Source organism: Bos javanicus, chromosome 22 (assembly GCF_032452875.1).
Source record: "Bos javanicus breed banteng chromosome 22, ARS-OSU_banteng_1.0, whole genome shotgun sequence".
NCBI lineage: Eukaryota > Metazoa > Chordata > Mammalia > Artiodactyla > Bovidae > Bos > Bos javanicus.
Window position 1 is genome coordinate 55502996 of NC_083889.1, and position 25937 is coordinate 55528932.

Here is a 25937-nt window from a genome sequence, read left to right on the forward strand (position 1 = left end):
ACCTGTGTGAAGAGCACAGATTAATTGTTCCCCACTTCTTGCCAGAAACTACACATGTCCTTCACAGGTGTGTCATTTGGGGCTTGACGTGAATTTTTGTTTGTTTCTAGATACGAGGATTTCTGTCACGGTTTGATAACGTCCTTCCTGTCAGCCTGGCCTTTGACAAATGCACGGCTTGTTCTTCCAAAGTAAGTCGTTCTGCATTGGCAGGACTTGTTTTTTAATATGAGCCCAGTCAGCCTTCCTAGCCAGAGGCCCCGAAACCAGCTGAGGGCATTTCGTTGGGGAGGGCTAGGGTCTGAAAAAAAAAACCAAACTAGAAGGGGTTATGGTTTCATTTATCTGTGTTCATTCTCCCAGGGAAACCAGCCTGAGAAAGTTTGGTTTGTAGTATAGTGAGAGAGACTGAATTAGATCATTTCAGCTCTGTGTCAGTCCTTGCAGCAAGCAGGCTGATTTGGGCTCGAATTTGAACTTTTCTCGTCTTTGTTCCTCCCCCGAGGGCTCCTTACTCGCACAGACCATCACAGAGCAGTTTTTTAAGTGTTGCTCAGAGGATGAGGGAGACCAGGCGGTCCTGATGGTGTGTCTTTTGGAGTTCCACATAATGACAAAGAAAAAGTAAACAGAGATTAGGGGACTGGACGGGGAGCCAATAAAAGGGCCCATTCAGCTTTGATCTTTCCAGAGACTCTAAAACCAGAGCTCGTGTGTCCCCCATTGTAACGGGAACCGGCCGATATATCTCAAACCTACAGTGATGGCATCTCATTTTTCTTTAATAGGCCTGGAGATAGTCTGAGTTGTTTTTACACATACACTGTGTGTTCTAGCTGACTTCCTTCTGGAAAGCTCTCTAAGCCTTCTAACGCCCAGTGATTTGACCTGGCTTTTAAAACTCCAGATTCTTGGTAAGACGTCCATGTCCACGTGTTAGGCACTGGGGCCATTAACCCCAGACCCCAGCCTCTCGGTTACAGTTCGGGGCTTCTTTGCTGTGTAGCCTACGTCAGTCTGCACAGGACTGAATTCTGGGTAAAGTCTCTGCGCTCTGAGATGGCAAGCTGGCTTTGAAAATTTGTCTTAGGTCTCATCTTAGGAGAAGCACCATCTTGACTGGTTTCTCTAAAAAGTTAACTCAGATTTGACCAACAGTGTTGATAAATTTGATTATTTTTAGATGCTCAAAAACTTCGAGTAATTTTTTCTTTCTTCTTCAAAAGTAGACTAAGCTCTGGTTTTATCACGCTGCATCCCAAGTGTCCATGTTGAGAGTTAAACGTTACCATTTGTAGGTGGTTATCCACGAGCTCATACTTTCCATGGGTTCTCGAGGGCGTCTGATACCTCTGTGCCTGAGCCAAGGCCTCAGGGATGTCTGCGTGCACTTTCGTCTTCAGAAATGCAGGTTTTAGGATTATGTGCTCTTCAGCACAGTACCTTTTTTTTTTCCTTTGAGTGTCTGAGCTAATTAGTCTCAAAATAACTTGGCAGTATTAATTTTCATATTGAAATTGTTTGACACAAGTGTCAGAGACTTCTCTGTGGCTTTATCTAGGTCTAGTTAGTCAAATGAGGTGAAGATAATTAGGTTCTCTAAGCGAAATGCAAACACTCATTTTTTTTTTCTCCTTGTTCTATTTCTAATTAAATTAGCCCCAGAGATACTGTTGATAAAAGGATCACGAGCATATCCGCTAGTTGCCGTCCCTCATATTTGAAAGCGCATAGCTTTGCATTTTTCCTTCACGCTTATTCTGAGCCTTGAATTAAGTGTAGATAGTATTTTTTTGTTAGCAAAGTATTTCCTCTTAGTGGTCATTCTGAGGGTCCTGCTTTACATAAACACGCTGGACGACTTAATAAAGCTGACTTGGGTTTAACAGCTGTGCTGTTCCCAGAGCGACCACTTTTCATGTGGTCCGGGTATCACGTTTCTTTTGTGCTGAAAAGGTTGCTTCATGGGTGCCTGTATTTCCTTACAGTAGAAGCCTAGCATTTACTTACTTGGCTACCTTACTCATTTGCTTAGGAGAATGTCATTCTCTATTATCTGCAGACCCCAGCATTAATACTTTGCAATGACAGATGCAGTTACATTTTCATCTCTGTGTGTATGAATTTTTCTTAATGCATATTAGCATGATATTTTTTTATACTGAGTCATATCATAGTTGTTTTTGTTTCAAACATTCTTTGGGGCTAAAAATGACTTTTAAAAATTTCTCCTTTGACATCCATGAAGTAATTTTTTCCTTTGGTACTTTTCAGTATTTTTGCTTCCCCCCACTCCCCGCCCCCCATAGGACTAAGGCCATACTTGTGTCTTGATATTACTTCCATGAAGTACTATTATGATTTTAAAAAGCAAAGTACTAAATAGAATGGGCTTCCCAGGTGGCGCAGTGGTAAAGAATCTGCCTGCCAACACATGACATGTGGGTTTGATCCCTGGATTGGGAAGAATGGCAACCTGCTCCAGCATTCTTGCCTGGAAAATTCCATGGACCGAGGAGCCTGGTCCAGGGCTGCAGTCCATGGGGTTGCAAAGAGTCAGACACGACTGAGCATGCGCACACACACACACAAGGCCATTCTTGTGTCTTGATTTAACCATAAAAACAGACAGATTGGAGAGGTAGAATAAGCTGTGCTGAGTAATAATGCCTTCCTTACCTTATTTATGCAAATAAAACATAGGCTTTTTATAAGGCCTGAGCTGGGGAAGAGTACAGTTCCCTACTTAGGTGTCAGGGAAGCTAGATCATCTACACTCACATTGTTCCTTATCCTAGTTGATTTCAGCTTGGCGTGCAGCCAGGTGAATTATTCCATCTTCCAGGAAAAATACTGGAGGATCTGAAGGGAGGGGGGCAGTGAGGAGTCGCTTTCATTCTGATTTCTGTGCATTGCCTTGTAAGACTTTCTAAAATGATAGATAGTGTCTGTCACTGGAATTTAAAAAACCCTATTTCAAGGTTTGTGTCTTTCTTTTCTTTCTTTTTTTTAGGTTTTCAGAGCCAAATAGTTTTGTGGAATTGCTACCAGAGGGAAAAGTATAATTTTGAAACCAATATTCTTGAAAGGATTTCTCATCATACTTTGAATTAATCTATTGTTTTTAGATTTTTCACCTAGATAATTTGGGGGAAGTTAGGGTATTTGGAGAGGTACCTTTCTGCTTTGATATGATTTTTAACTTGCAGGCAAGCTGTGGGAATAGTACAAGGAACTGCTTTACCCAGATCTCCCCGTTGTTTATACTTTTCTGCATTTGTGTGTATGTGATCTTCTCCCTCCCTCCCTCTCCTTTTTCTTTCTTTCTGTTTTGTTTTTTACCGTGCTGGGTCTTCGTTGCTGTGCTCCGGCTTTCTCTAGGTGTAGTGAGCAGGGACCAGTCTTCCAACGTGGGGCTGCTCATTGTGGTGGTTTCCTGGTTGCAGAGCTTGGGCTCCAGGGTGCGTGGGCTCAGCAGTTGTGGCTCATGGGGTTAGTTGACCTGTGACATGTGGGATCTTAGTGCCCGGACTAGGGATTGAACCTGTGTCCCCTGCATCGGCAGGTGGATTCTTAACCACTGGACCAGCAGGGAAGTCCCCTTCCTCTTTTTCTTGAAACTCTGGGAATGAGTTGGAGACATTGTGATTGTTTACAGCTAAATACATCAGTGTATGTTTCCTCAGAAAAAGATTCCTGTCTTACCTAAGCAGAATGCACTGATCAAATGCAGGCAGGTAAATGTTTGCATAATACTGACCTGACGCACAGTCTGCGTTTCAGGTGGTGTTATTTGTACCAGTAATGTCCTTCATAAGCATTTTCTCCAGACCAGAATCCGAGTCAGGAGGATCAGGCGTTTAGTTGTCGTGTCTGTCTGGCTTCCCTCGGTCTGGAGAAGTTCCTTAGCTTTTCTTCATCTTTCCTTAACTTGAACACTTTGACGTTGTGCCAGTTATCTTGTAGAATTTCCCTCTGTTTGGATCTGTCTGCTGTTTCCTTATGACTAGATTCAAGTTATGAATTTTTGGCAGAGAAGAGATGGTGTGTCCTCATGTCAGGAGGCACATGGTGAAGTTACCCCCCTTTGGTAGTGAGAATTTCCCCCCTTCTGTGTTAGTAACTACCTTCCCCCACGGTGAGAAGCCCGGCTCCCATTACACTGGCTGATTCACTGAACTACATAGAAAGTAGTTCCAAGATCGCTAGTCCCTCCCATTGCAGATAGTAAGCCTACCGCCTGGAATTTGATCATTGTGCACGGTTCTTATTTTCTAGGTACAGTTTGCATACATAAAAATGCAGAAATCTCAAGAGACTTAATTCTATACTTTGGACAAACGCATACACCCATGTAACGTACATTTCCGTCAAGGCACAGAGTGTATCCCTTACCCCGGAAAGTTTCCTTGTGCCCCTTCGGAGACAGTCTTGGGGGAGGGGAGCAATATGCTGAGTATTGTGACCATTCTCTTTCCCAAGGATTAAAACTAGGTCCCCTCTGGTGCTGATGGAACTGCAGCCTTGTTTCTGGGACCCAGCAGTTGACTGGAACCTTCCAAGTCAGGAACAGGGCCGTGCCCGAGGAGACTGCAGGCAGGGGACTCTTGCTGTGGTTGCACGATTCCGTCACTCCGCACCTTGGCAGTGTTGCACGGACAGCCTGTTATGAGGAAGCAGGCCCCAAACTCCGCTCTCATACCATCTGGGACTGCCTAGTGCCCAGATGCAGCAAGATGTGCCCAGAAACCTGACCTTCAGATTTTAATTAGCCATTAGCAACCCTAATACTATACTCATCCTGGTGTTTACCGTACGCCGGGCCCTTCTGTTGATGGGCTGTGAGTAACCTTCCCAAAGTGACTTGTTACTGGCTGTTCATGTGCACCTGTGTGCTCGTCTTGCGGACAGAGGCTGGTGGAAGAAGAGTGCACGCCAGCTCTGGCGTCATCGTATGGTCAGCTGTGCGTTCATTGCCTTCAGCAGAGCCCGGCCGTCATTTTTCTTTTGATATTATGTAATCCTACCTTTCTTCTCTCACTTCTCTTTTCTTTGTTAATTGAAGAAGTGTGAAAAGTCAACATTAAACTCAAGTATTTAAAAGTCTTTTAAGAAAAACCTCTACCCCAGAGCAACCTTTTTCCTAAAAGTTCTGCTGATGTGCTGTTGGGACGAAAAGACAAAGGCTGGGTTTGGAAGGAGAAATGGGACTCTCACTGTCTGTCCGCAGTCGTTCGTTTACTCAGCGGACATGTGAGTCCCTGCTGTGTGCCAGAGATGCAGAGATGATTAAAACAGCCGCTGCCTTCAGAGAACACTAACAAGAGAGCGCTTTAGTCACTAAGTTGCATCCGACTCTTGTGACTCCGTGGACTGTAGCCCACCAGGCTCCTCTGTCCATGGGATTCTCCAAGCAAGAACACTGGAGTGGGTTGCCATTTCCTTCTCCAGGGGGATCTTCCTGACCCAGGGGTCGAACTCGGGTCTCCTACATTGCAGGCAGATTCTTTTTTTTTTTTTTTTAAATTTTTATTCAATTAGTATACATGTGTTCCCCATCCTGAACCCTCCTCCATGCAGGCAGATTCTTTACTGACTGAGCCAAGAGTGAGGGAGACCTATAAACCAATACTAATCTCCCTAACACTGTGATGTGCTCCAGAGTCAAGGCATAGCCTCTTATTTTCATGTTTTGCCATGCCGTGCAAGTTGCAGGATATCCTTTAGTGGGGGTGTCCTGGTACCATTTAGCTTTGTAAATGGGGAAGACCCGGGAAGGCCTCTGAGCAGCTTCTAAGCTGACGTTAAAGGATAAGGAGGAATGTGTAGAGATCCATGGGAGAGAGGACATGGGGGAGATATTCCAGGCCCGGGGAATCACACGGGCGACAGCCAGGGCAAGAGAACATGGCAGGTTTCTGAAGGCGTTCTGGGGAGCGGCACACCTCATTCCCTCATTCCCCTTGTCTTGGTGAGTTGTTTCCATCTTGGTGGTTCCTGAGTGCAATCTGGCTGTATTTCCTGTGGCCCTTGAGGCTCTTTCTCACCTAGCACTGGGCTTAGGGGGTTTCCTAGCCTGAGGAGTCCAGCCGCTGCAGCCCCGGCATGGGGGTAGGGGCCCAGGAAGACAGGCGGGGCTTTTCACGGTGCTCCCCGCTCTGCCCGCTTCCCTTTCTTCGGTTACATGAGTCAGTCGGATGAGATAAGCTCTGGCTCCCTGTTGACCCTTGACGTTGCTAGCTTTTATATTTCCTTTCCTTGCTTTTCTCTGTAGTCCCCAAGCAATGCGTCTTCATTGCAGAAAAATCGACAAGTATATTTAAGGATAAAGAAATAATTCACTATATCCTGGCCGTGCAGATCATTGTCAGATGTTGATGTCTGCCCTTCTGGACTTAAAAATCACCTGTATTTTAGAGTGAAGTAAAAGTGTTAGTTGCTCAATCGTGTGCAACTCTTTGCAACCCTGTGAACTGTAGCCCACCAGGCTCCTCTGTCCATGAAACTTCCCAGGCAAGAATATCGAAGTGGGTAGTCATTCCCTTCTCCAGAGAATCTTCCCAACCCAGGGATGGAACCCAGGTCTTCTGCATTGCCGGAAGATTCTTGAATGGTCTAAGCCACCAGGGAAGCCTATATTTTATAGATATGTGCAGGTAATTTTTCTGTCTGAGCACTGCTGTTATAAGCCTGAAATCAGCTTTAGAGAGAGGAATTTGTGCTGCTGCATCAAGCACACTCTCGGCCTCTCTGATCTGATACAGGATTTTAAATCTCAACCACTTACAAGAACTGGCAGGAGCCCAATCGGAAGAGCTCTCCACAGCGCAGGCCAGGAATTCTTGCATGCAGCCTCTCAGTGGCAACTACTACTCAGAACTGGGCTGCAGCCAGGTTTTCCTTCTCCTTTCCAAAAGGGACGTAAATCTCTGATTTGGAAAATGATGAGTAACCCCCAGGTTCCCTTTTTCTACCTCATTTCCCCAGCGAGGCCCCGAGTCTTCTGTTTTAATGTGTGATGGATCCCATATGTATGGCCGCGTTGTGTAAAACTGTATCCCACATCTCGTCCTTAGCAGCTAGGGTTTCCCCAACCCCCCAGAACTGCTCGGATCCCAAAAGGAGGCAAAACATCCAGCCCGAGCCAGTATGGAGTGTTTTAGCTGCAGGCCCCTAACCTCACAGCTCTTGGCTCTTCACCTCCTTGAAAAGCCTTGGACGGTTCTCCCTTTGCTTCAATTTCCTCATCCATAGAGCGGGGAAAATATTTTCTGTCTCCCAGGGAAATCGCAATGGCTGACGTGTATCCAGTTCCCTGTGACCAAGTAGCAAGGCCTCTGCCTGCTCCTGGGACTGATGTCGACATCAGAAACAAGAGGAAAACACAGACCGTTGTGATTGCGCTAGGTCTCCCCGGGTTTGTGGCTCCCCTCCTGGGCTCGCTGTTGCCCAGCAGGTACAGTGAAAGGCCTGGTTGAAAGTGCAGGCTGCCTTGGCTTTGAGAGGCCGCAGAAACCTTCCGTCATGGTCCCTGATGACTGTTGATGCCAAAACCTCCCCTGTGATTCCAGAGAACTCAGCCTTGCTGGTTACGTCTAACCTGTGGTCTTCTGAGACCACCCAATCAGTGCTTACTGCTTTCCCTGTCACTTAAGGTCAAAGACCCGCCTTGCCTGTCCAAACACTTTTTTTTTTTCCTCACAGTATTTCTTTTAACATCCAGACCAGAAAATTTAGGGCTGTGTTCTCCTTAGAAGGTTCCAGGGGCTGCCTAGCTCAAGTGTAGTTTTCACGTTACTGAAAATCTGGGTTCCTTTCAGTTTGGAATTAATCTCGTTTGCTTTTAGCCTTCTGCCTTCCCCAGCTATTGATACGTGCTTCTGGGCCTCATTCAGACTGATGAAGGCAGTATAAACCCTGCTCCCGTGAGACATGGAAGCCACACACAATTTTGTAGACGATTTCATTGGCTTTGTGAAGTCCCTCAAGTATGCCTGTGGATCCTCGGAAGGCATCCCTGCTCTGAGGTTTCTTTGGGTTTTGGGGGCGGGCGGGGGGTTGGGATGACATTCCCATTCTCCTGACGAGATGCTGCAGGCTGTGGATGTCGCCAGCCAGCCCCACCATGAGCTCTCTGTGCGGCTTGGGAAAGTAGCCCCCTCTCTCTGGGGAGTCCTTTCCCTCAGCTGTAGTAAAGGGAGACGCCTGGGCTGCTCTACCACTGAGTTTTGTTCCACAACTCGGAGATTGTGGCCTCACTTGGTCAGCTACTTTCTTTAGGCTGAGCTACATCCAGGTGGGGGAGGGAGGAGACTCTGACCCTGCTCAGTTCTAGGAGTTAGTTGCCACTACTCCAGTGGCCCATGGGTTTGTTTTCTGATGGGCAAAGAGCCCCGGCTGCCGTCTGCTCATGTTCCTTCTTGTTTCTGTAATACATTCATTGTCTTCCCTCCTCCTCTACCCCTCACACCTTTGTAAGCGGGGGAGGGAAGAACATGGCAGTAACTGCTGTTTTTTAAAATAAGAGGGCTTCACTAGTAGCTCAGCTGGTAAAGAATCGCCTGCAGTGCTGGAGACCCCAGTTTGATTCCTGGGTGGGGAAGATCCGCTGGAGAACGGATAGGTTCCCACTCCAAGACATAAGGACACCATCAGCTTGAATTGGGAAACCATTTATGGACATTCATGCTTACATTGTACAGACACAGTTGGAATAAAAGAAAGCGGAAGTGAAGTCGCTCAGTCATGTCCGACTCTTTGCAATGCCATGGACTGTAGCCTACCAGGTTCCTCCATCCATGGGATTTTCCAGGCAAGAATACTGGAGTGGGTTGCCATTACCTTCTCCAGGAGATCTTCCTGACCCTGGGAGTCAACCCAGGTCTCCCGCATTGTAGGCAGACGCTTTACTGTCTGAGCCATCAGGGAAGCTGGAAATAAAATTATATATATATATATTAAACTGTTTAAATTGAGTACTTAAACTCATGTAAATATGTATTTGGGTGTTTATTTTCACAACCATTATTCAACAAATGTTGGGAGCTTTTGTTTCATGAAACGTTTTGGGATGATACAGAGGTCAAGAAGATAGCCTATGAAGTTTCTGATGGTATCTTTCTGGATGAGGTAGGAAAATGACACCACACAATTCCGTATGTCAGGCATATCAACTTATTTAAACGTGTTTTCCCAAGAGATGTTCCTAAGCTTGGAAGGGATAACCATTTCATAGGAAGTAGTAGGAACTGATGAAATACGCTTTGAATGCTGAGAGAAATGAATGAGTGCTCTGTAGTTGAATAAACAAGCAGCACGACAGGGAGGGACAGGAAGGTGGGCTGTGCCCCCAGGGCTGAGTCGGGCAGGGAGCTGAGGTGTGGGGGCAGACACCCTCTGGCTGCCAGTGCATAGGCACGATATATCATGAAGCTGTACGTGGTAATTGGAATCAAACGGTACATCCCAGTGCTCTGGGTATTGGTTCAGCTGAGCCGCTTTCCAGCTTTTACTGCCTCATTTGCTTGAGTTGATGCTTTCGATGATTTGTTATTGTGTTGGAAGACCATTTCCAAAGTATATTAAACCAAAGAGCCTTTGGGATTCATCAAAGATGACTTAACATTTTCTGAAAGGACGCGTTCTGGCAGTGAGCTCTTTGCAGGCTTTTGCTTGCTCTCTTGCAGGATTCTAAAAGTCTCCATTTTATTATTTTCTGAAAGGTCTTCCGATATCCTGTCCAGGTATTTCTAAAAGTACTTATCACTGCAGCCTTTCTTGCCCTAGAAAATGTGAAAGAACCATTTGAGAACATCCTATTCCTGAAGTTACTGTTGTTATAACTTGTTTATATCACATCGTATGTGATCATAGTGATAAATTTTACAGTGTCTGGCCTTTCCTAGTTTTCAGTAATTCTTCCAGCATAAAAGTTTTATTAAGGTTTTTTATTTTTCTTAACATGGAAGAAAACACTGCATGTTCCTGTTTGCTGGAGTATCTTAAGGGCTGGCTAAAGCACACACTGAAGTTAGACATCTTAAATTTATAGCTGTCAGACTAAAACTGGGGAAATATCTGCTCTGTGGTCCTGGCAGGGCTGCAGGCGTGCCGAAGGTGGACAGTCGGTGGGAGAGCAGACATGGCAAAGTTTGTTAAATTATAAGAATCGTCTTGACACTGAGTGAGCAGACACCGGGCAGAATCGTAAGGCATAGCAGCATCGCTGGGACACGCGCTCATTCCCCACGAGGACTGCTTTGCCGGCCGTGATGAATGTCACAGCCCACAGTCAGAACTCCAGGCAGCCTAGGTGTCTTGGCAGTCGGCTTGAGTCACTGAAGCACATGGATATCTTTAAGACCTTTACTGGCACTCCAGCTTCAAACGGAAGTCCAGGCAGAAGTACATTTTCGTGTTGTTTGCAAAGGCAAGAGAGAGAATCTGGGTTTTCCCCCAGCTCCAGGTTGAACTTCACATTTCCCTTTCGTTTTATGTCAACATTTACCTGAAGGACCCCGAAGGGAGATGATGGCAAAAGTGGGGGTTTGAAGCGAGTGGCAGTGATTCACTGTCGCATTAAAAACCCCTCACCTGTCCTGAGCATGAACATGAACTCCATGTTGCTCTTTCTTTGAGAAGGAAGCCTGAGCAGAAAACCAGCCGTGGGCTTGCCACTCTGCCCACATCCAGATTTTCTGTTAGTTCAGTCTGACCTGACGAACTTGACTTCAGTCACAATGCAAGTGGATTTAAAAACTAAAAAATAAATGAGAGCAAAATGATTTCCTGGTAGATCAGTATATATAAGTGTGTGTGTTAGTTGCTTAGTCGGGTCTGACTCTTTGCGACCCCATGGACTGTAGCCCACCAGGCTCTTCCGTCCATGAAATTCTCCAGGCAAGAATACTGGAGTGGGTTGCCATAAGGAAGACAACAAAAACACACGCGTGCCACTTGGCTCTGCTGGAGGAATAGGAGTTTTATTTCACAACCTCTGGTGTTCTTTGCCTAATCACTCACTGCTCCCTATTACTGAGAATATTCCAATAGGCACTTACTTAATACCTGAAAGATGAGACCCGCATCACCCTATCATGCTCTCTGCAAAAGGACTGAAAGTCCCCGAAATGGGCTGTTTCAGGGACCCCTGGGGGCAGGTGGGGAGGGGGTGCAGCACAGGGGGTGTGTATACTTGTTTCAGCTTTGCTGTGGTAACTCAAAACAGTTGACAAGTTCTTCTTGGGAAATTGCTTCAGATCTCACAATATTTTTCTCCTCATAGCCTCAGCAGTGGCAAATTCTTGACCTTTGAGGGTGGGTTTGATTTTTTGGAAAAGGCCAAAAGCAGCTTGAAGCTGTGTGTCATGAATAAAAGGAATGAGCCATTTGCAAAAAAAAAAATGTTTCAAATTTTTGTTGATGTTGTTCAGTCGCTTAGTCGTGTCCAACTCTCTGTGACCCCCATGGACTGCAGCATGCTAGGCTTCCCTGACCTTCGCCATCTCCCAGACTTTGCTCAAACTCATGTCCATTGAGTCAGTGATGTTTAAAGAACGGCAGAGGCTTCAGACAGCTTGCAGGTCTGATCGCGTGCGAGCTCCTGTCCCAGGGAACTCCAGGTATACAGGCCTGGCAGAAAGGCAACAGGCCCCTTGGACAGGGTTCGTGCACTAGAAACGAGCACCGCCTCTCAAGACAGTGCCACCTAGTAGCTACGTGACCTGTGGCGAGTGTCTGGAAGTCTCTGTGGCTCAGTTTCCTCAGGGGGAGAAGGCCTGTGGTTCTTCCTTGGTGGCAGTGAGGACTAAAGAGAAGCAGGTGTGCCGAGTGTCTGGATGCAGCACCGCTCTGTACCTGTCTCCGCCACAGCCCCCCGCTGTAGTTTTCCTACTTATTTCACTGTGTCGGGTCTTAGTTGTGACACACAGGATGTTGCGTTGCGGTTCACGGGCTCTCGAGTTGTATGGCAGGCTCAGTAGTTGCCGTGTGCAAGCTTAGCTGCCCCAAGGCCTGTGGGATCTCAGTTCCCAGACCAGGGATCGAACCCACGTCCCCTGCATTGCAAGGCGGATTCTTAACCGCTGGACCACCAGGCACGTCCTTCTGTAAATGTTTTTGATCGCTCCTTTGTGCAAGCGGAGATCAGGTGCCATTCTCATTGTCCTTTAAGAATGCGCTCACTTTGTAATTTACAGACATAATAAACTTTCTATCTTCAGAAGTTGACAAAAAAAAACCGAGATGAATTGAAAAAAAAAAAAAAGCAATTTTTGTAAAAATTTGTAAAAAAAATTAGGAGGTCAGCAAATATTAAACGTGCAGGCTGTTAGATTCTTTGTCTTTTTCTTTCCTTTTCTCTTTTCTTTTCTAGTAGGCTGTTCACCCAGGGCTCTATTTATTAACCAAAATGAAATGAGGTTTAATGTTCCCAGGATTGTGCACTCGGGGCAGGGGTGAATCTTCTAATTTCCTGGAGATCTCTGCAGGTATATGTAGCCAGGGTTGGGCCCACAGCTTGAGAGGAGCTGATGCGAACCTTGGGGAAAGGCTTCTGCCTGTGTTCCCTCTGAACTCTGCGTCTCCCTGTGCTCTTAGAGGCAAGGCCCCGAGGGTCTGGAGGGCAGCTCTGTGCCAGCACCAGGCCATGTCTGTGGGTTCTCATCCCTGCCCCTCACTGCTGCTCACAGGCCCGTCTCCTGCCTCTTCCTGGAGCTGTGAGTGGGTTGGAGGCCAGTGCAGCGGGAGCTGAGTGCATCAGCTGCCTGGGCGGCGGCATTTCCGCCCTCCTTGGCATCCCCTGATGGATGTCTTCCCAGTCTCCCTTTCAAGCTTCCTGTGAAGAGGCTAGCAAGGGGGCTTCCCAGTCTATCAGGTGGAGAGATCACTGGACTCAGAGAAGTCGCACGAGAGCCCAGGACTCCCAGTTCATTTACCTGCTGTATTAAAAACAGCTCTCAGACAGTGAGGTGGAAGGCTTACCTCACACTCGGAGTATTCCAGTGTACTCATCTGGGGGCAGAGGGGAAGAGTCCACTTTACGTTTTCAACAGTTTCAAGGGTGGATTGGGGACCGCGCTGGTGGCATGGCGCAGCAGAGGAGTCCACCCGCCAGTGCAGGGGTCACAGGTTCGATCCCTGGTCCGGAGAGACTCCACGTGCTGCAGAGCAGCTGAGACCATGCGCCACAAGCACTGAGCCCCTGTGCCTAGAGACTGTGCCCGGCCACAGGGGGCACAGCAACGAGACGCCCCTGCTCTGCGCTGGGGAGTAGCCCCCGCTCACTGCAACTAGATAAAAGCCAGCAACGAAGACCCAGTGCAGCCAAAAAAAGAAATAATAAAAAAAAAAAATAGAATAGATTGGTTAAGCTCCTTGATGAACCAGTTGGTTGACTACCCTTGGGGAACTTGTCTTTTTAAAGGGGAATTCTGATACCCAGAGGAGCGTGCTGAACCTGCTTCTCGGGGTCGTGACTTCAGAAGGTGTCGTTGGGAATGTCGCTTGGGCTGGAGCGATGGCTGGTGCTGCCTCCCTCCAGCAGCCCAGATGCAGGCTGGGAGAGGGGAGTGAGGATTTCAGAGGTTTTCCTCAAGAAACTGTTCATGGCAAACGTAGTTCACTCTCCTATTTGGGTCAATTTTCAGCTTCAATTTGTTTAAAAAAACATTTGAAGGGAAGGGACATACAGCTGTTAGGGATCCAAAAGAAGTGCTGTTTTGAAAGTACAGATGCTTCTGTTCTGCATTTACTTAAGGAAGTAGGAGAGTTGCTTCCCATTATTCCTGTGAATACAGATACTGTCTAAGTGACATCATTTCGAGCAGAGTACTGCGTCCAGGTGGTTTAGGGGAATTCCTGGAGGCAAAAAAAGGAAAAAAAAAAAAAAGGCTTGGGTATTATTGCGTTCTAGGGGCCAGAAATGGAATGATGGTATTTTTGGCAGGCTCCCAGGCCCAGAAAAACCCACACCCCAAGGCCGTCTCTGTAGCTTCCTGTGGTTTTCCCACTGAAGAGGAACAGCTTTTCTCTTAGAGTGTCCAGGCTGGCAAGCGAGTGCATCAGCTCGATCAGCGTGATGGTCCTGCTTTGAGGTTCTCTTCCAACAGGCTTCATTTGGGAAATCGGATGCATCAATAATTGTTGCAAAGTGAACTGAGCCAACAGTCTCCCTACTTCTGACAGTGCAGATCTTTCTGGTAGAAATTGATAACTTCCAGCAATTAGAGGATATCATGCTACCATTTGATCTGTAACAATAAAGTCAAGTCTCAGACCAAATTTTGCCATATATAAGAACATTCATTGGGCTTCCTGGATGGCTCCAGTGGTAGAGAATCCACCTGCCAATGCAGGAGACCCAGGTTCGATCCCTGGGTTGGAAGATTCCCTAGAGAGGGAAATAGCAACCCACTCTGTTACTCTTGCCTGGAGAATCTTATGGACAGAGGAGCCCAGCGAGCTACAGCCCACAGGGTCACAAAGCGTCAGACATGACTGAGCAACCGAGCACACATACATGCACGCGGGCACGAAGGTTAGTCATTCAGCCTCTTATAGACAGATGCCCCAGCCTTTTGCTTTCACTGTGTGTTCTACGTCAGAAGTTCAGTAGAAACAGATGCAGACACGCTCTCATCCCAGGACATGGCTAACCTTTCCATCGGGTCAGGTGATGGGATTCTCTGTGAAGTGTCCAGAACCAGGCCCAGAGCGCTGCTGCAGGAGTGTTCGGTTGCCTGGTTTGCCAGATTCTTAACAACCCACATGTGTATACACAAGGCTGACTGCCCCTCTACAACTATTCCAGCCAACCTTATGTGTCTTGAACGCTATTAATCAGAGAAGTTACTTTTATCCTTCTGTATTCTCATTGGGAACCCTCTCCTGTAGGTTTGGACAGCCGTAGTTGACATACTTAATGATAACCTGACCCTGAAGGTTGGGCATTTGGTAGTCTTTCTAGTGTGAACCACACCTGGAGTGGGCATTTTTTAATGAAGGTACCTGAAGTGGTATCTACCTACAGTATTTAAGTGTGTGTGTATATGTCATATGTGTGCATAGTCAGTATACAGAAGTTTTTAAAATATAGATGGTGTAACAACAGGTAGCTCTTGATTGGCCCCTGGAATGCTGCATCTTCTGGAATGTTGCCAGCCAGTGATGACTGACCTGAGTTATGAGTTGAGCACTAGCCTGCTGTGATGAATTAGCTAGGCCGTGCATGAGTGGTTCATCCATAGGGCAGAGCAAGGAGGGAAGAGGATTGTAGTTTTAGTTTTACAGGCTTTTTCTAGTTCTTTTATGTTCTTTGATCTGGTCTTCTACCTTCCCCGATGGCTCAATGGGTAAAGAATCCATCTGCAATGCAGGAGACACAAGAGACACCAGTTTGATCCTTGGGTGGGGAATATCCAGTACTCCGGTATTCTTGCCTGTATAATCCCATGGACAGAGGGGCCTGGCAGACTCTAGTCTATGGGGTCACAAAGCGTCGGCCATCACTGAGTAACTAAGCACTCACTCAGCACTCTGATACGTAAGGAAGTACTGTTTCCCCTACCCAATTTGCAGATGAATCTTTGTCCAGGGTCACAGAGTGAACACATTAGAGGACCTATAACTGTTTTTGGAAGAGCAGTTGATTCATAACATTGTGTTAGTTTCAGATGTACAGCACAGTGATTTGGTGATACATTTATTTGTATATATCTATGTTCTTTTCAAAACGTCTTTTCCACTATTGATTATTATACTGTGTGTACTTTCCCTGGGCTGTAAGTAAGTCCTTGTTGTTCACCTGTTTTATATATGACGGTTTGTGTCTGTTAATCCCAAACTCCCCGTTTATTCCTCCCCACCTTCCGCTTTGGTAGCCATGTTTGTTTTCCATGTCTGTGAGCCTGTTTTGTAAATACGTGTGTTTGTACTATTTTTCAGATTCCACATGTTAGTGATATATAATATTTGTCTTTCTGCTTTGATTTACTTCACTTAGTATGATAATCTCTAGGTCTAACCATGTATTAATAACTATATATGGCGTGATTTTTTTCCTTATGGCTGAGTAATATTCCATTGTATCCACACAAACACATATAAACATCTTCCTTTGTTCATACATCTGTTGATGGAAGGAAACTGTAACTTGAAATCTCATCCTTCATAGTTCCTCTGCATTATAGGGGTAAGTTGCTACCAGTAAGAACTGTCACTGTTCTTCAAAGAATATCACAGGGCTTTTCACCTTGGAGCAGGTGTTGTCAAGCAAAGGCCGTGCTGTTGCTGTTGTTGTTGTTCAGTCACCCAGTCGTGTCCGACTCTTTGCAACCCCAATGGACTGCAGCATGCCAGGCCTCCCTGTCCCTCACCATCTCCTAGAGTTCGCTTAAGTTCATGTTCATTTCATCAGTGATGCCATGCAGCCATCGCATCCTCTGATGCCCTCTTCTCGTTCTGCCCTCAATATTTCCCAGCATCAGGGACTTTTCCAAAGAGTCATCTGTTCACAATCAGATGGCTAAAGTACTACAGCTTCAGCATCAGGCCTTCCAGTCAATATTCAGGGTTGATCTCCCTTAAGATTGACTGGATGATCTAAGGGACTTTCAGGAGTTTTCTCAAGGGCTACAGTTTGAAGTCATCAATTTTTGGCATTCTGCCTTCTTTACAGCTCTCACAACCACATGTGAGCACTGGGAAGACCACGGCCTTGAGTATACGGACCCTTGTCGGCAGAGGAACGTCTCTGCTTTTCCACACGCTGTCTAGGTTTCTCACCGCTTTCATGCCAAGAAGCAATCGTCTTCTGACTTCACGGCTGCAGTCACCATCTGCAGTGATTTTAGAGCCCAAGAAGAGGAAATCTTTCACTACTTCCACCTTTTCTCCTTCTGTTGGCCCTGCAGTAATAGAGCTGGATGCCATGATTGTAGTTTTTTTAATATTTAGTCTTAAGCCAGCTCTTTCACTCCTGTCCTTCACTGTCGTCAAAAGGCTCTCTAGTTTCCTCTTCGCTTTCTGCAAGTGGAGTGGTATCATCCACATGTCTGAGGTTGTTGATGTTCTCCCGCCTATCTTGATTCCAGCTTGTAACTCATCCAGCCCAGCATTTTTCATGATGCGCTCAGCATATAAATTCAACAAACAGGGTGACAGCAGCCAGCCCCATCGTACGCCTTACTTGATCACAAACCAGTCAATTGTTCCACACCGGGTTCCAACTGTTGCTTCTTGACCCACATACAGGTTTCTCAGGCGATAGATAAGATGGTCTGGAATTCCCATAGAGCGAAGAGCTTTCCACAGTTTGTCATGTTCTACAGTCAAAGGCTTTAGCGTAGTCAGTGGAACAGAGATAGATGTTTTTCGGAAATTCCCTTGCTTTCTCTATAATCCAGTGAATGTTGACAATTTGATCTCTAGTTCTTCTTCCTTTTCTAAACCCAGCTTGAATATCTGGAAGTTTTTGGTTAACATAATACTGAAGCCTAGCATAATGCTGAAGACATGTACCAAGGTTATAATATGTAACAGAATGCTAGGAGGTTTTACTTTAGTTAGTGATCAGGCATGTAATTCAAGCAGCTCTCTTATTGAAGTCACCTAAAGGGGCTAGTGTGGAACACAACAAACCCTGGAAAATTCTTAAAGAGATAATACCAGGCCACCTGACCTGCCTCCTGAGAAATCTGTGTGCAGGTCAGGAAGCAACAGTTAGAACTGGACATGGAACAACAGACTGGTTCCAAATAGGAAAAGGAGTACGTCAAGGCTGTATATTGTCACCCTGCTTATCTAACTTATATGCAGAGTACATCATGAGAAACGCTGGGCTGGAAGAAGCACAAGCTGGAATCAAGATTGCCAGGAGAAATATCAATAACCTCAGATATGCAGATGACATCACCCTTATGGCAGAAAATGAAGAGGAACTAAAGAACCTCTTGATGAAAGTGAAAGAGGAGAGTGAAAAGGTTGGCTTAAAACTTAACATTCAGAAAACTAAAATCATGGCATCTGGTCCCATCACTTCATGGCAAATAGATGGGGAAACAGTGGAAACAGTGACAGACTTGATTTTCTTCTGCTCCAAAATCATTGTAGATGGTGACTGCAGCCATGAAATTAAGAGGCTTGCTCCTTGGAAGAAAAGCTCTGCCCAACCTAGACAGCGTATTAAAAAGCAGAGGCATTGCTTTGCCAACAAAGGTCCATCTAGTCAAGGCTATGGTTTTTCCAGTGGTCATGTATGGATGTGAGAGTTGGACTATAAAGAAAGCTGAGCGCCAAAGAAGTGATGCTTTCTGAACAGTGGTTTTGGAGAAGACTTTTGCAGGTCCCTTGGACTACAAGGAGATCCAACCAGTCCATCCTCAAGAAAATCAACCCTGAATATTCATTGGAAGGACTGATGCTGAAGCTGAAACTCCAATACTTTGGCCACCTGATGCGAAGAGCTGACTCATTTGAAAAGACCCCGATGCTGGGAAAGATTGAAGACGGGAGAAGGGGACAACAGAGGATGAGATAGTTGGATGGCGTCACTGACTCAATGTACGTAAGTCTGAGCAAAGTCTGGGAGTTGGCGATGGACAGGGAGGCCTGGTGTGCTGCATGCAGTCCATGGGGTCACAAAGAGTCGAACATGACGGAGCAGCTGAACTGAAAGAGGCTGGATAAAAATGTACTTAATGTTGAACATTTAAGAACTAGTAAGTTGTATGGATTTGAGTTAAGATTTGGCAGAGAATGTAAACAAAGAGGACTGAACTTAGCCCTGATGCCACTTCTATCCTGTGGGCATTTGCTAATCAGAAAAAGGAAGTTGAGAGTCTGAGCTCACCTTTGGCGTCCTTTCAGAGTTAGGGAGATAAAAATTGTAGTCTGAGTCTGTGAAACCTGGGAAACCTGGTGAAATATTCCTTACTTTGGGTTGGGACTCGCTGAAGAAATGTCTAACGATAAGGGTGAACTAGTAGCAAACCAACTCTCACATTGACTGCAGCTCAATTTCATGTTATTTGAGCAGCCCAGAAACCATAATGCTTACTTGGAATAAGATGATTTCCATTTAGCTAATGCCCATAGGTACCAGGCAAAAGCAATGAAATGTTCTCAGAGACAGGCATAATAATTTTAGTTCTCAAATTATTTCTACAAATCAATTTTTAGTTGTAACACCTGGCCACAATTACAGGTAAAAAGGCACCCAAAAAGAGAAGACACCATAGGTGAGAATCAGCAAAAGCAACAGACAACAGAAATAGACTCAGAGTTCTAGAAATTGGACTTATCAGATGCAGAATGAAAATACTATGTTTACAGTATTCAAGGAAGTAAAAGTTTATTTTCAGCAAGGACCAAAAACTCTAAATTGTGGCTTTGCAGATTAAAAAACTCCAGACCTGAACAAGTAAAAGAAAATGAACAAGTTTACAGACAGTTGGACCCATCTGGAAAGCAAATAGTGAACAGAAGAGTTGATCAGAAGAAACTATTCAAAGAGAAGCACAGAGAGAGAAGAAAAAAATATATATATATAAACGAAGGTAGGAGCGGATAGAGGAAGGCGTGTCGTATAGTTGGAGTCCTAGAAAAGAGAAGAGTGAGATAGTGGAAGGATCATTGCTTAATGTTTTTGAAACAGATGAATGGCCTCCAGCTTAAGATCGAAGACGCCCAATAAAGCTGAAATAGTATAAATAAAATTAAATGGACACCTAGACTCATCATGATGAAACTTCTGGAAGCAGAATACAAAGATAAATCTTAAAGCAGTAAGGAGGGGAAATGTCATGAAGTTTAGAAGAGTGATGGTTACACGACAGTTGACTTATCTGTTGTAGAACATAAACCAGGGGCAGTGAAATAATGTTTTCAGTGTGCTGAAAGAAAGAACTGCCAGCCCCAAATTTTAAACCCAGCAGAAAATAGTGTTCAGGAATGAAAAGAAAGAGATAAAAGTGAAGGTTAAGCTATTTTATATAGATAAAACTGAGTCTACCACCAGCTGTTTGCCCAAAAGGAGTTCCTAATGGGTAGTCTTCAAGTTGTTGTTAACTTGCCAACTCGTATCCGACTCTTCATGACCCCATGGACTGCAGCACTCCAGGCTTCCCTGTCCTTGACTACCTCCTGGAGTTTGTTCAAACTCATGTCCATTGAGTCAGTGATGCCGTCTAACTATCTCATCCTCTGTCACCCCTTTCTCCTCCTGCCCTTAGTCTTTCCCAGCATCAGGGTCTTCAAGTAGGAGAAAAGAAATCTAAATGAGTGGTTAAAAGTATAGTTAAAAAAAAAAAAAAGAAACAGTGATAAGTATGTGGGTAACTGAGTGAACATTGGCTGGGTAAGATAATACCGTGGTGAATTCTTTTAAATACAGGGCAAACACAGCATAAAAATTTGGAGGAGGTAAGTGGAATTAGCCTGTTCTGAGATTTGTACATTGTTTTGGAGGAGGGTAGTAAGGTGTCAATTAACATTTCAGCCTGGATAAGTCAAGGATAAACGTTATAATACAAAAAACATTAAACAAATAGAAACTTTTGTAACTTGTAACTAACAAAGGGAACACTAATGAGAAAAGAGTTTAAAGGAAGAGAAAAGGAACATAGAACAAGTGAAATATATAAAACACAAAAAGAGATGATAGACGAATTCAAATGTCAGTAATTATATTAAACATAAATTGACTGTTAATGGTTAAAAGACAAAGGTTTTTCAGTCTAGATTTTATAAATTATACAGTGTATATTTAATCTGTGGATACAGAATGATTAGAAATAAAAAGATGTAAAAATGTGTACAATATGAATGCTAATCACAAGAAAGCTGGGGTAGCTATGTTAATATCAGATAAAATAGATTTCAGGCCAGAAAGCATTATTGTGTATTACTGTTACTTTTTTATGATCAGTTTTAATTCACCAGGAAGATAGATTTTAAATTTGTCTGTACCTAATAGATATACTTGCTTTCTGGATGTCTCAGAGGTAAAGAATCCGCCTGCCAGTGCAGAAGATGCAGGTTTGATCCCTGGGTTGGGAAGATCCCTTGGAAAAAGAAACGGCAACCTACTCCAGGATTCTTGCCTGGGAAATCCTATGGACAGAGAAGCCTGGCAGGCACGACTTAGCAACTCAACAATAACAAATAACATGTTTGCAAAGTTATATAAAGCAAAATTTTACAGAACCATAGGAGAAATAGATAATATTATACATAATCACAGTGGAAATTTTTAACAGGCCTTTCTCAGTAACTGATGAAAGAAGCATATGAAAAAAATCTGTAAAGCTTATTGATTTATTGAAAATTTGATCAGCATAATTACTAAACACATTCTGGTGAACCAAACTGGACCAAACTGTGAAGTACATTTTCTTTTTAAGCGGGCACATAATATTTTACAAGAATTTATGACACTGAATTGTTAAGCTTCAGCAGATTTCAAAGATTGATATGATCCCTAATATGTACTCTGATTTCAATGTAATTATGCTAGAAATCAGTAATAAATGGAATCATATATTTGGAAATTGAAATATATAACCTTAAATAACTAATAAATTAAAGATAAAATGGAAATTAAAAATAAGTGATAAAAATTTTCATTTAAAATGTATAGCTTAAAAAAATAAAATGAAATTTATAGCGTGCAGGTAAACAGTACGTAGTAGAAAAATGTATGGCCTTAAAAGAAAAAAGACCCCAAATTACTAGAAAATATTATCTCAGGAAGTCAGAAAAGTGGCACAACCCAGGGATTGACCCCACGTCTCCTGCATTACAGGCAGATTCTTTACCACTGATCCACCAGGGAAGCCCTTATGAGTCAGTATTTACCTCAGAAAGGCAAGTGTCGTGATTAGGAGCTGGCTTTGTAGGGAATTCCAATGTTCTTGACTGAGTGGTGGTTATACAGAGGTTTAGTGTGTGTGTGTTAGTTGCTCAGGTCATGTCCAACTCTTTGCAACTCCCTGGACTGTAGCCCGCCAGGCTCCTCTGTCCACAGGGATTCTCCAGGCAAGAGTAACAGAGGGGGTTGCCATTTCCTTCTCCAGGCGATCCTCCCAACCCAGGAATCGAACCTGGGTCTCCTGCATTGCAGGCAGATTCTTTACTATCTGAGCCACCAGGAAAGCTCATATAGAGGTTTACTCTACAGTATTTTAAGCTGTGTATTCCATTTCACTTTTCTGTGTTATTTCACATGAAAAAGGGTTAAGATGATAAATAGGCATCTGAGCAACTAAATTCCAATAAAAATTTTTTTTTATGATAAGTAAATAGGCCTTCTGCATGCAGGTTTTTGCAGACACACCCATCATCTACACTGTTCTTTTTGCCACCTAGGAAGGGTATCAGCCTGACACATTGCTTTTCAGAGACTGCTCATCCTAGCCTGCAGGTTCCTAAGAATTTCCAGAGAATAGAGGTGGCCTGCCTGTAGATCCCACTGGTCAACAACCTTAGGCCATAAGAGACCGAGTCCAAAGAAGCACCACACCGAATTTGAGCCAGTTTATATGTACTTTTTCAAGTTGAGACTTACTATGTGATTCCTCTTATGCCCGACACTCAAATACACTTGCCTGTGAGATTCCCCGGACAGAGGAGCCTGGCTTGCTACAGTCAATGGGGTCACAAAGAGTCGGACACAACTGAGTGACTGAACAACAGAGGCTAGGCTGATAAATACAGTGGAGAAGACGACAGGAAATGAATGGAGACTGTGGCCAGCTAGAGCTCGAATTCTCTGTGAAGGGCAGCTGTGGCCCAACTCTGCATGAGTATTTACTTGCAAAATTGGAAATAACGTTACCAGATCTTGTCTTTTTTTTTTTTTTTTTTTAATTTTAAGAATGGAGGAAATCTGAATTTTAATGTGAAAGCACCTGATTTTTAAATGTTGGATCAAGCATAACTTCCCCTTGCCCCAAGTATTCCATGTATCAAACCAAATCTGTGTGTGGGCTATTTCAATCCAGTGCCTGTTGGTTTATGGCAATAAGCTCAAGGATCATGCAGATGGAGATAGAGAAAAATGTATAAAATAATATAATCAAGTACCTAATTTTTCTCAGTGGAGCTTGCTTGCCAAATATGTGCTAGTATAATTATCAGCCTCCAAATTAAAAGAAATTTGCTGAACCAGAATTCACACATTACAAAAGTCACTTGGGATAGTAAGTTCTTTTAATGAGACCTGGCTCTCTGTGGAAGGGTACTAAAAACTTTGTACCATAAAGAATTTATTAAAGGGATTGACCAAAACTGCTAACTAAACAGTACTATCCCATAGAGTAATTTCTTTTTGGAGGAATAGCTAAAGGTGACTTTTTAAAGTTAGTTTAAAGGGAACGTGCATGCTTCTTGAGTCTCAAGAGAATATGCTCCCATTTGGATATAGCAGGTTTTTTCGAAGGACCCCACAGCATCCCTGTGATCTGAGGACTCACTAGAAAATGCAAATTCTTAGAAGCCACCCTTGTAGTTGTCCTGCAGTTTCTAAGTCGTGACCTACTCTGTGACCCCGTGGATTGCAGCATGCCAGGCCTCCCTGTCCACCACCAACTCCCGGAGCTTGCTCAAACTCATGTCCATCGAGTGTTGGTGATGCCATCCAACATCTCATCCTTTCACCCCCTTCTCCTCCTGCCTTCAGTCTTTCTCAGCATCAGGGTCTTTTCCAATGAGTTGGCTCTTGCCATCAGACGGCCGAAGTATTGGAGCTTTAGCATCAGCATCAGTCCTTCCAATGAATATTCAGGGTTGATTTCCTTTAGGATTGACTGGTCCAACCCCACCCTAGACCTAATTAATCACAGACTCTGGGGGTGGACCCCAGCTCTGTGTTTTACCAAGCCCTCCAGGGGGTTCTCACGCAGGCTCCAGATTGAGAATCTCTGCTCTGTAGTTTTTGTGCTTTGTGATTTATTTTGAAGAATGTCTTTAGAAAGTTATACTTTGTTATATTAAGTTTTTCATGTATTGTAAGTCTTGGAATCCTCCAAATGATCCTTTAAAGAATATATCCAGGATGTTAGAATCAGGTAAAACACACACACATTTGGTTTAAAAAGATAACTGAGAAAGAAAAATGACATCCCTAAAAATTCTGTTTTAAAGTGAGATTTGTATGACAAAAGATGCAGTTACACCCCCCTTTGTGCCGTTTTCCTCCGCTCCTCATATGCTGAAATAGATGCATTTTTCAGGGATATTTTTTACTGTTAAAGACTTTGGGGGAAGGTAGTAAGAGAGAAGTAGTTGAGAGGATTTTTGTCAGTTTTTGAAATGGTAGGCATTTCACCTTGTTTGTGTTCAGAAGAAAATGTTGAAAAAGGATAGTTCTTGTCTGATTCCTCTGTTTAGATATTGAAGGATAAAAAGTCATTTAAGAAATACAACTTGTACCTAATGTAAACTTTTAACTTATATATTTTTAAATATTTTTTCCACTTGTAAGTTACTTGCTTTTAATTGGGGGAAAAAAATCTTCCTTTGCTAAGTGAAGTGACAGTTACTCAGTCATGTCTGACTCTTTGCAACCAGGCCAAAATACTGGAGTGGAGTAGCCAGTCCCTTCTTCAGGGGATCTTCCCAACCCAGGGATCCAACCCAGGTCTTCTGCATTGCAGGCAGATTCTTTAGCAGCTGAGCCACAAGGGAAGCCCAAGAATACTGGAGTGGGAAGCCTATCCCTTCTCTAGCATATCTTCCTGACCCAGGAATTGAACCAGGGTCTCCTGCATTACAGGTGAATTCTTTACCAGCTAAGCTACCAGGGAAGCCTTTTGATATGTTATTGTTAGTTAACACTTAAGTTTGTAAGATAGCCTGGTTCCTTTTCCCTGACTTAATTTTAGAAGTTAATGAGTGCTAATGATCTAACAAAGAAAATTAGAAATAAAAACAAACGAACAAAATGTTACTGTATAAGCAAACCTGAAACCAAAGAACGAGTATCACAAGTTCAGAAATAGTTCTGTATGTGCTGTGTATTAGGGCAGATGTTAGGTTATCTCCTTGACAAGAGATGGCACCCCTGAACACCCCTGTTCATAGCAGCATTACTCACAAAAGCTAAAACTCAGAAGCAGTCCAAGTGTTCATCAATAGCTGAATGGATAAACGTGGTCTATACATACAACAGAATATTACTAAGCCTTAAAAAAACGAAGGAAATTCCAACGTGCTACAACATGAATAAAAAAGGACATTAGGCTAAGTGAAATAAGCCAGTCACAAAAAGACAAATACTGTATGACTTCACTGAATCAGGTACTTAGAGTAATCAGACTCACAAAGTAGAGTGGTGGTTGCCAGGGGCCAGGCAGGGGGCAATGGGGAGTTTAATGCATATAGCGTTTCAGTTTTTCAAAATAAAGAGAGTTCTAGAGATGGATGGTGGTGATGATTACACAACGGTGTGAATGTACTTGACGCTACTGAACTGTGCACTAAGATGATACATTTATGTCATGTACATTTTACCCCAATAAAAACAAGCCTTCCTCAAACTTATGGGCTTTACGAGAGTAGATTAATTGGTCACAGCATCCATTTGTAAATATTTTGGTCATTATAATATCCTGTTCACTAGCCAGCTCAAGTTTGTAAAGTCAAATTATTTGAGAAAATCTCATTTTGTTTTTATGTTAGAATTAAAAAGAGTGAGTTTATAGATTTGGATAAAGTTGCTCATGGCATATTTTCTTTTTTTTTTTTTTTTCCATTTTTGGGGGAATGGGGACCAGATTAACTTTCCTACAAAAGCTCTCTGCTAGTTCTTTGATCCTCTTCTAGTCCCTAAAACTTGAAGGTTATGAAACCTCCTCAAGTGAACTTACTCTTTCTGTTTCTCTCCCTTTCTGTTCACCATATGTGTTTCTTTATTTTCCCAAGAATCTTCAGAAGCATTGTTA

The 25937-nt window shown here is 43.9% G+C and overlaps 1 protein-coding gene across 20 annotated transcripts in view; it reads left to right on the top strand.

Moving 5' to 3' along the window:
• Window positions 1-25937, top strand: part of ATG7 (autophagy related 7) — a 273963-nt gene that overhangs the window by 103655 nt on the left and 144371 nt on the right. For all 20 annotated transcript variants that reach the window (XR_009732575.1, XR_009732577.1, XR_009732576.1 and 17 more), the window contains one exon: window positions 111-191. Coding sequence is in view for 17 of the 20 variants with exons in the window: in XM_061397104.1 (XP_061253088.1) it covers window positions 111-191 (81 nt within the window). In the remaining 3 variants the exon portion in view is untranslated. The remainder of the gene's footprint in view (window positions 1-110; window positions 192-25937) is intronic.